Raw genomic sequence first — 10,570 nt, 5'->3', positions numbered from 1 at the left:
TTTGTGAGACGCAGAAAAGGTGAACATGCCTGGTTCCCACTGTGAAGCATGGAGGAGGAGGTGTGATGGTGTGGGGGTGTTTTGCTGGTGACACTGTTGGGGATTTATTCAAAATTGAAGGCACACTGAACCAGCATGGCTACCACAGCATCCTGCAGCGACATGCCATCCCATCCGGTTTGCGTTTAGTTGGACGATCATTTATTTTTCAACAGGACAATGACCCCAAACACACCTCCAGGCTGTGTAAGGGCTATTTGACCAAGAAGGAGAGTGATGGAGTGCTGCGGCAGATGACCTGGCCTCCACAGTCACCGGACCTGAACCCAATGGAGATGGTTTGGGGTGAGCTGGACCGCAGAGTGAAGGCAAAGGGGCCAACAAGTGTTAAACACCTCTGGGAACTCCTTCAAGACTGTTGGAAAACCATTTCAGGTGACTACCTCTTGAAGCTCATGGAGAGAATGCCAAGAGTGTGCAAAGCAGTAATCAGAGCAAAGGGTGGCTATTTTGAAGAAACTAGAATATAAAACATGTTTTCAGTTATTTCACCTTTTTTTGTTAAGTACATAACTCCACATGTGTTCATTCATAGTTTTGATGCCTTCAGTGAGAATCTACAATGTAAATAGTCATGAAAATAAAGAAAACATATTGAATGAGAAGGTGTGTCCAAACTTTTGGCCTGTACTGTATATTATCGGAAAGAATAAATAAAACACATGTAAATATGTGTGGTGCAGTGTCTGTCTCTGTCCACCAGGTGTCTCTGTCGTCCCCCAGCTCCGCTCTCGGAGCTCCGCGGTGACCCGGAAGTGAACGAGCTTCCGGGGTCGGTCGGCCGGGGTCACCGGGCTCCACCATGGCGTGGAGGAGCTGCGCTGTTGTGTTCAGACTGACCGGAGACAATGGTTTACGGGGCTCCGCGAGGGGAGGCAGGTCAGTGACCACAGCCGGAGAGAGGCAGCGTGTTCCGGCTGACAGACAGGCAGAGCCCCGCTGCTCGGAGTTAGCTCTGTTAGCTCCCAAGGACAGTTAGATTAAACTGGGTGTTAGCGGCTAACGTTAGCTTGAAGGCTAACAGAGCTGCTGGCTTCTGTTTTGATCTGTTTAAACAGATTAATCCTGTAATTATCCGGCTCTTATTCGAAATAGACGGAAGATAATAACTAATAACAGTAACACTGTCAGCTGTTGAGCCTCTGTGTTCATCACCCGGTGATATAAATACATTTCAGCTGTGTCACAAACACACATCATGTTTTCACTCTGTAATATTAATAATACAACAAGTAGTGCTGGTGTATGTGTGAGCTAAACTCTACAGATCAGCTCCAAACAACCCTGAAAATATGATCAAGTCTGATGTGTGAATATGAGGAGGTCAGCATTTATTAAACTAATATATTTGAAACAGTTTTTGTTCTTTTTATTGGGATGTTTAATAAACAAATGATGTGACAAGTGTTCACAGTAGCCTGTTTTATTTTAGGTCTATGTAATGCTTCATGAAAGGCCCCAGGTCCTGTCCCAGTATCACGTTAGTTCACTCTCAGTGCTGAACTGGATCTAAACTGGAACAGGAGCAGCTCCAGTATGTGACTTTAATCTCACCTCACAGGGAACCACAACACGCTGCTACAATGACCAGGGATGCATGATGATATCGGCACGCCAAAGTCTGGCTCCTTGAACGCTGTCACTGACGTCCTTCGTTTATAGTTACAGTTCTTTTTCAGTCTATAGTCCGAGGCATCTGTTCTCTGTGGTTAAAGTTCTCCATCTGTCCAGCAGGTGGCCTCACAGCCTCCAGCAGAGATGTGGCTTCAGGAAAGCTGCCAAGAAACCAGAACCCAAGAAGGTGGAGGAGGATCTGGGAGCTGAGGCTGCGGTCCAACGCCGGACACCCCAACTGGAGCAGCAGCAGGCGGCGCCCAGCTCGCCCCGGGCTTTCAACCGGCTCATCAGACCATTCATCTTCACCGTGGGGGTAGGTGATGTCTGATGGTAGATGATGTCATCAGCGATGTCATTGTCAGGTGTTAACTCCATGTCAGTTTACAGGCTGCTCCTTCGGCTCGGCGGCCATCTGGCAGTACGAGTCTCTCAAGTCTCGAGTCCAGAGCTACTTCGACGAGATCAGAGCTGATTGGCTGGAGAAGCTGCGACCTCAGAAACGAGGAGACGTTCGCAAAGAGGTGAGTCATCACTCTGACGTCAGTCTGAAGAGCTTCAGGAGGAGATCAGGAGCTTCAGGAGTGTGATCTCTGATCACACGAGTCCAGATTTCCTCCTGTGAAATCCCTCTTTGTGTTGTGCGAAGAAACTGTCCCGCGATCCACCAGAGAAAAACATCAGTGATTTGATTTTAAAAGTAAATTTAAGTCCTCGTAGTTTGGTCAGGTGTGTCACAGCTGTGACGATCTGTTCTCTCAGATTGCACCATCACGAGAACAAAAACACGTTTCCTCTGTCATTTCTTTATTTACAGCGTCAGAGGAACATCAGCAGAAATTAGGTTTGAGACGGGTCAGTAAATATTTCTGTGCAGTTCTCCTCAGGAATTCAAAGAGCTTTTCACAGTCTCAACATAAAAAATGTTCCTTTTAATAGTGAACTTATGTTTTGGAAATAATAAATCACTCTGACGTCTTACGGTATGTTTTAGTCAAAAGTGTGCTTAGAGCTATAAAAGGTCCAAAATGTTAGTAATTTTCTGGTCCTCTTCCCAATTCCCAGTAAATCTGTTCATAAATTCAGCTAAATTTTCATAAAATTTGTGAGTCAGTTTTGATGTAAATTTTTGGTAAAGTTCCAGTAAATTTGTTTGTACATATTGAAGAGAATTTTATTGAACTTCTGGTAAATTTCCAGATAATTTTTAGTATATTATATTAATTAATTAATTTTTATATAAATTTTCAGTAAATTTCTTGAAAACTAAATTTTGTGTAAATTATTAGCAAATTTCTTGTAAAGTTTAGTAAATTTTTAGGGGAAAAAATTACAGTATACCGTTGGTAAATTTCTGCTAAATTTTCAGTAAATTTGTTAGTAAATTTAAAAATACGTTTTGTGTTAATTATTACTAAATTTTCAGTAAATTTTAGTAAATTTCTGTTATGTTTTCCAGTTTTCAATAAATATCTTGGAAGTTAAGCTTCGGAATTTTAGGAATTTTACAAAATTTCTCCTTAAAGATTGTACCTTTTAATAGTGAACTGATTTAGTGAATAAACTGATTTAGAAATATGAGGTCTTGTGACGAGTTTTGGTCAAAATTGGCCCATTTAATTGAATAGTAACCATGCACCTTATCTTTTTTTAAATAAGTATTTTAGTTTAAACTCAGTAAACTTAAGTTTGCACAGTTTGCCCCTGTGTTGGCTCAAATTTTTAAGTTAGTGAAGTCAGTTAAATTGTTAACTTGTTAGCTTGCTAACTCACCACATGGCGTATTTTATTTTGTATGTATTTGGGATATAAATACATTCTGTCTGCTCGTGATGTGGTGAAAGGTTTCTGTCTATCTGTGTGTGACATGTTGAACGCAGCCTGAGGAGAGAACCCTGTTATTTAATCCCTCTAAAGTCTCCACCTTGAATATTCCCTGGTAGAAAATGTAATTTCAAACGCTGGTGAAGTTCTCAGTCCAGGGCCCGTAGACAGTCTGCGAATACTTTACTTAATTTCTTTTGTAAGTGGTTTTCAAATATAGATTTTTAAAGTGTCAGGTGAAGGTTGCAGACAGACTTCTTGTTTTTAAATGTCTCACAGAAACGTGCGTGAGTGTTAATGTGGTAAAAAGACGTGCTCACAGATTCTGCTGATGTTCTGCAGTCTGAGCTCTGATTGGCTGTTTGTGTTTCAGATTAACATTTGGTGGAACAGCTTGAGTGAGGGTCAGAAGACGGTCACAGGTGAGACAAACTGCAGCAAACATTTACATCAGTCTAATTTAATAGAGTTAATATAATAAGCCTGTTTGTCTTTCCCAGGGATCATTGCTGCTAACGCCGTCGTGTTCTGCTGTTGGAGAGTCCCGTCTCTGCAGCGCTCCATGATCAAATACTTCACCGCCAACCCGGCCTCCAGTGAGTCTGTCTGCTCACACTGTTACTAACAGCTGTTTCAGGTCCTCAGGGTGGTGCGTTCAAGGTCCCACGTGTTTTAGATTGGGCTGACAAACTGATCAAACCAGCAACACGTCACGCGGGAGTCTGTGTCTGTCTCTGACCTCTTCGTCTGTGCTCCTGCAGGGACTCTGTGCTCTCCGATGCTCCTCTCCACCTTCAGCCACTTCTCCTTCTTCCACATGGCCGCCAACATGTACGTCCTCTGGAGCTTCTCCACCAGCGCCGTCTCCATGCTGGGCAGAGAGCAGTTCATGGCCGTCTACCTTTCTGCAGGTGCTGCACCACACAACACTGTCACTTAACGTTGTTCTGACTGGCAGTGATTTGTTTTCATGCTCATACAGTGAAGACAAACAGATCAAACACAGAGTTCAATTGTTGGCGCTGACGCTGATTTTAGTTTTCGTTTGTTTGTCTTTCAGGTGTCATTTCCACGTTTGCCAGTTACATGTGTAAGACGGCCACCGGGAGGTTCGGTCCGTCGCTGGGAGCTGTAAGTGACATCACTGCTTTCATTTCAGTGAAACACTGTGTTTGTAGACCTGTTTTACTTTACAGAGGGTCGCTACATTTCCAGGAATTAAAGCACAAAAAAAAAACCCCACAATTTCAATATAAAATTTGTATCTTTTTTTATATATATATTGTTTGACATCACTGCTTTCATTTCAGTGAAACACTGTGTTTGTAGACCTGTTTTACTGCAGTGGATCCAAACTCTGGGTCGGCACCAGGGTTACAGAGGGTCGCTACATTTCCAGGAATTAAAGCACAAAAAACAAGATAAGAAATATTACAGGTCTCAAGTTTAAAATAATAAACATTTATTGAACCGTAAAACATACTAAAACAAGATGGAAAGTTGAGGTAGAACAGGTAGAATATTATTATTATTATTATACATTTAAATTAAAAAAAAAGAGTTCAGTGCTCTTAAATCTTCCAGCAATGTCTCTCTTTAAAATAAACAAATATTTAAGCTGAAGCATAAATAAAACAACAACTACTGTACACAGTAGGATTCGCTGCATGTGCGCTGCAGGGTCTTCCGGCAACACAGAGCTGCCCGTGGATGCCTGTCTGTAAATCATGCCAGGGAAAAATAAATCTGTCTATCCTTAATTCTCAATGTTTATGTGCAGTTTCACATAGATTGACCACGTCAGTGAGTAGAAAAACGTGGGACAGACAGAATGACTGACTGACAGAATGACACACTGACAGTTTCTGTGATTGTCCAGCATCTTCCTGCCCTGAGAAAATCTCGTTGAGTGTTAAGTTAAACTCAAAGATCCTCTAAGGAGTCAGATGTCATTTTTTCAGCTAAGTACATTTTGTTTCAGTGGGTTTAAACCTGCTCTTCACGAACGAACATTAGCATCATCACAGTCAACTGTAGCTGAAAAGGCTTTGTGCTAACTGAGCTAGCAGCTAGCATTAGCTTCACCCTCTCATCCAAATACGGTCACTTCTGGCTCCAGAGTGACAAAACAGGAGTCCACAAACCAGTGGGTGATGTCACGGCAGCTTTACTGTCTGTGGATTTACACAACAGCTGACGTAGAAACAGGAAACATTGTTACGTTAACCAGTCTCTTCAGGATGTTTGGATCGCAACAATTAATGCAAATTTAGGCGATCCCCGTCAATTCTGCAGAACTTTGCAATTTCGTCCAGTTACCGCAGATTTGACTGTTTAAAACAGGTAAAATGTGATTTTATTGTAGAGCTGCGTTCAGCGTGTTGATGCACGCTCAACACTGTTTTTGCAATTTTCACCCACCGCAGTTTCATCACAAAAACAGGACTAAAACACTGTTAAACATGCGTCACAACATTTTAGAAAAGCTGCTGTGACATCAGGAATTTAAGGCACACTATCAAGGCAAACTATCCTGTGAAATCCTGAAGGGACCGATTAACGCACATCGTCACTTCCTCCCCTCAGGCTCCTGTTCTTTGCACATCATACTGTGACCTGTGACACATCACCGGTCAACATTCAGACGCTCCCGCACAAACTGTGAAGCTCTTTCACTTTAAAACACATTCCTACGTTTTCTGTTGTAAATGTCTCTGGACTGTTTGACGTGTTCTGTAAGAGGCCTTCAGGCGTGGCTCCGTGTGTGAGCGCAGGGTCTAATGTGGTCTCACCAGCTGTGTGTGTGTCTGTGTTCTCAGTCTGGAGCCATCATGACCGTCCTCGCCGCCGTCTGCACCAAAATGCCAGAAGCCAAACTGTCCATCATCTTCCTGCCCATGTTCACCTTCACTGCTGGCAACGTAAGACAAGCTCCGCCCACTTTCACCTGCTCCACCTGTCTCTGTCTGACCGTCACCTGAAACTCCTCCTCTGTCTCCCCTCAGGCTCTGAAGGCCATAATCGCCATGGATACGACCGGCATGGTGTTGGGATGGAAGTTCTTTGACCACGCTGCTCATTTAGGAGGAGCCCTGTTTGGAATGTGAGTCACTGTTTCGACCAATCAGCAGCCGCTTGTTTCCTCTGACACCTTCACTAATGCGGGAATTATCAGGGTCAGTGTAGGTGAAGTAAGAAAATACGGCTCCGGGAAGTGTCGTAATATTCTGATAAAAAACAAACAACGACTCAGATTTAAGCCACAAATTTATGAAATAAAAACCGGATATTCTCTGAGATTATTGAGTGATGAATTTGCGAGAAAAAAATGTTATAATCTCAGAAGAGTATTTTACTGTAATTTTCAAGAAGATTCAAGGTAACTTTACTTGTCCTGAGGGAAGTTTGTCTCGGACACAAAGAAAACACATTTGTGAGTTTTCTTATCATATGAATGGATGTGTATGTTCATGTTTTTTAAGAAAGAAAGAAAGAGTCTTTACACACACTAGGAGCAAAAACTTAATGAAATAATTTAGCTCTATTGTTGAAGTTTTAAAAGACTTAATATACCACTAATTACTCGCCCCACTGTAGGTTAAAAGATCAAATAAAACCAAACTACACAAATACAGAGCTGCGGGATGGTGGGAAATATTCTGATTAAAAATTCCAAATCTCCAAGTTTTAAGTCGTAAATGTACGAGATAAAAACTGAGATATTCTCTTAGATTAGAAAGTCATGAATCTGCAAAAACTCTGAAAAATCTCAGAGAATATTCAGTTGTTTAATTTAAAATTTGTGATTTTTTTTTTTTTTTTTTTTTTGTACATTTCAAGAAGATTCAAAATGACTTTATTTGTCCCGAGGGAAATTTGTCGTGGACATAAAGGTTGTCAAGGAACTTTTATTTTAATAATAAATTTACCACTGATGTGGGAAATTTTAGAGCCATTGCAGGTAAAAAAAACAATGACATTCTCAAAGACTATTTAGTCATGAATTTGCAAGACAAAAACTTTAAAAATCTCAGAGAATATTCAAGTTTTTTTTTTTTATTGTAAATTTGGGCATTTTCGGGTATATTTTAAAATGACTCTGAAGTTTGTCTTGGACATAAAGGCTGCCACACACAGAAACATCTGTGAGTGTTTTTTAAAATCTTAAATCTTAAATTAACAACTTAAATCCCAGAGAATATCTGATATTTTTTTTATCTTGTAAGTATACAAATTTTATTGTGGAAATTTTGAACATTGTTATATTGAAACATTACCTCCCTCCCTCAGCTCTGTATTTTTACATATTTATAAATGTTTTGCTCACAGTAGCCTTAATATGCCGTCGTAAGGATCTGCAGAGCGAACATTGATGATCCCTTTAATACTCTCATATAAGCAGACGGAGGTTTGTGGGTCACACGTTAGAGGAGAAGAAGAAGAGCTGAGTCTGATCACTGTCACAGTCAGTCCTCTGATTAATTAATTGTCTGATTGTTTCAGATGGACTCGTATAAACTGTCAGGGAGTTTTATTTGTTATAAAACATCAGATTTTATAACTCTTATAAGAAGAAAGTGTCATGAAAAGTAAAAGTACCTCAGATTTGAACTGAACTCGAGGATGTTCACTGTGAAGCAGGACAGACACCGTGTGGTGTTGCGTGTGACAGCAGAACTCAGTTTCCCATCATGCTCTCTGTCCTCTCTCCTCCAGCTGGTACATCCTGTTTGGTCACGAGCTCATCTGGAAGAACCGAGAGCCGTTTGTTAAACTGTGGCATAACCTGAGAACAGGAGGGCCGGGCCGAGGAGGAGGAGGAGCAGCAGGAGGCGCAGGAGGAGGCGTGGCATAGGACGCTCAGACGCCGGGGCTGATGGGAAAATATAAACATGTAAAGATGTATAAAATGTACAGACAGAAGCCGGATCGCTGCACCATTCGGCTTCCCCAGGACAGGTGATGATGTCACACAGACACCTGGAGGTGAAGTCGTGGTTCATATTTATAGAAACAGTTGACGTGAAGGTTTCAACTGTTTGTGTCTGTTTGATTGTTTTTGTTTACCTGTTGTTTGTTTAGAGATAAATGAACTCAGACGGAGCAGAAACCAATGATTCTGATTGTATTTGGATTCATCGTTCAGCCAATTAAAGTCCAGGAAGATTTAGGCAGCGCTTCACAAACACTTTGAATTTATCGTTTGCTTTTTCATAGATTAATAAATTAATTCAAAGCTTTAATGATCCCGTAGTTTCCTGACGTCTGTGTACAACATTTGAATAAGATAAACACTGCGTCCAGTTCATACGAGGAGTCACTCTGCTTCAGGACACATGAGATACATACGTGTGTGTTTGAAAGCAGAATCACCAGCAGCAGGAAGATGTTTTTCATGTCATGAGATACAAGACATTTTCATATTATACCAAGGAACTTTTCTTGTCAGAACAGTCGACTTATTTATCTTGTAATGTCGTGAAAGTGTTGCTGGGGAGAGAGACGTCTGTGGTGCTTTGCTGCAAATATAATACAAGACTGAGTATATTGTTATAACCAGAGAAGTTTCTTTTTATAACAAGAAACTTCAGGTTTTGTTTGTTTGTTTTTCCGGCGTGACATCAACACTCTTCCATAATAGAACCTCAACCCTCTCTGACATTTTTAAAGTGAGTTCTTCACGTGTGAGAGAGAAGAAGAAGTCAACTCTGTTCCAACATGTTCTCGTCTTTCTTTCTGCTTATTTATGTTTGTTTGTGTCTTTTGAATAAAACTGTAAACGATGCTGTTGAATCCTCTGAACCATGACTCTGCTGTTTGTGCAGATTCAAGACAGAACCGGTCCTACTGTGCTGGAGTTGTTTTGTTTCCTTCATGGGCGAATCTGTGCATTCCTGGCTGCAGTGAACTGCACACACTTATTGAGCCTGGGTGTTTTTGTGCTCAGGGTGGACCGAGTGTCACTGAGATGTTGAGTTGTTCAGATGCAACATAAAGACAGACAAAGTCCTCTCTGTCTGATCTGGAGCTTTCTAAAAAAATAACTCAATTTAAACCGTCCTCCAGCTGAGCCCCGCCCACGTCAGAGCTGTGAGCTCAAAGACACCACAGAAAACATGAAGTCACTTTGACAGCAAATGTTTTGTTGCAGACAAAACAGGGTTTATTTAAATCATTAGTTAATCAGCTGTTAAGTTGACACTCTTTGATCTGTTTTATTGAAGCAGTTTAATAACTGCAGACTGAGCAGTGAACTGACCTGCAAACATGAAGTCACTTTGATAAACAGACAGTTTAAAGTCCACAAACCGTCACAGAGACAAACAGACGCACACAGAGCAGACGGGACCTGATAGTAACTGTTACATCTGCAGATACTGAGACACAAGTTAAAGTGGCACAAACAAAAATAAAAGACATGAAAGGAGTGAATTTTGAAAATAAAATAAATGTGAATATGTGTACCGCACACATTTAGTGTATTCAACACACCTAAGATGCAAAACTCCCTCAGTGAATAAAAGTACCGTCAGGTCAGTTTTATATAACCGTGAATGTTTGTAGGCTTCATATGTGCTCTGCTCAGGGAACACTTAGATCGCACATCAGATCTCGATGAACGAATTATTCAAGTGTAAAATCTTCACTGATGATCATTGTGTAATTAGTTGAGAACAAAATCATCGACCTACTGAGGGCTGGATTCAAAATCACACTGAAAATCAAAGTAAAAAATTGAAATCACAGCTGATCCAGCTCATCATGTGACTCAGTAGTGTGTACAGCCCCCACCTGCCTGTATGACCTAACACCTTGGCTCCTGATGAGTCGGCGGATGGTGTCCTGGGGGATCTCCTCCCAGACCTGTATCAGGACCAGGAGGAACCCAGGGCCCTCTGCACCAGGAGGAACCCAGGGCCCACTGCACCAGGAGGAACCCAGGGCCCACTGCACCAGGAGGGACCCAGGGCCCTCTGCACCAGGAGGAACCCAGGGCCCTCTGCACCAGGAGGGACCCAGGGCCCACTGCACCAGGAGGGACCCAGGGCCCACTGCACCAGGAGGGACCCAG

General features: G+C 41.8%; 1 protein-coding gene across 2 annotated transcripts; it reads left to right on the top strand.

Moving 5' to 3' along the window:
- The first annotated feature begins 790 nt into the window (after positions 1 to 790).
- On the top strand, positions 791 to 9,350 carry LOC125889537 (presenilins-associated rhomboid-like protein, mitochondrial). Of its 2 annotated transcripts, none has more exons than XM_049577611.1 (10): positions 791 to 939; positions 1,795 to 1,990; positions 2,058 to 2,198; positions 3,872 to 3,920; positions 3,999 to 4,094; positions 4,260 to 4,409; positions 4,559 to 4,629; positions 6,318 to 6,419; positions 6,504 to 6,601; positions 8,215 to 9,350. In XM_049577611.1, exons 1-10 carry the CDS (start codon positions 863 to 865, stop codon positions 8,351 to 8,353), a joined length of 1,119 nt encoding a protein of 372 aa, XP_049433568.1. In that variant the 5' UTR covers positions 791 to 862; the 3' UTR covers positions 8,354 to 9,350. The 2 variants fall into 2 exon arrangements, with proteins under 2 accessions (XP_049433568.1, XP_049433567.1); XM_049577610.1 differs by having other exon boundaries at positions 802 to 939; positions 1,792 to 1,990.
- Positions 9,351 to 10,570: the final 1,220 nt, after the last annotated feature.

This window comes from Epinephelus fuscoguttatus, linkage group LG5, assembly GCF_011397635.1.
Source record: "Epinephelus fuscoguttatus linkage group LG5, E.fuscoguttatus.final_Chr_v1".
Classification (NCBI taxonomy): domain Eukaryota; kingdom Metazoa; phylum Chordata; class Actinopteri; order Perciformes; family Serranidae; genus Epinephelus; species Epinephelus fuscoguttatus.
Note: the sequence above shows the minus strand (reverse complement) of the source record. Positions and strands in the feature narration are given on the sequence as shown.

What these genes read in the sequence shown, in the direction of transcription:
- LOC125889537 (XM_049577610.1), top strand. Translation starts at nt 863, where the DNA reads ATGGCGTGGAGGAGCTGCGCTGTTGTGTTCAGACTGACCGGAGACAAT. An exon ending in GGGTCAGAAGACGGTCACAG is followed by an intron (nt 3,921 to 3,998) that starts GTGAGACAAACT and finishes TGTCTTTCCCAG; the next exon opens with GGATCATTGCTGCTAACGCC. An exon ending in TCACCTTCACTGCTGGCAAC is followed by an intron (nt 6,420 to 6,503) that starts GTAAGACAAGCT and finishes GTCTCCCCTCAG; the next exon opens with GCTCTGAAGGCCATAATCGC.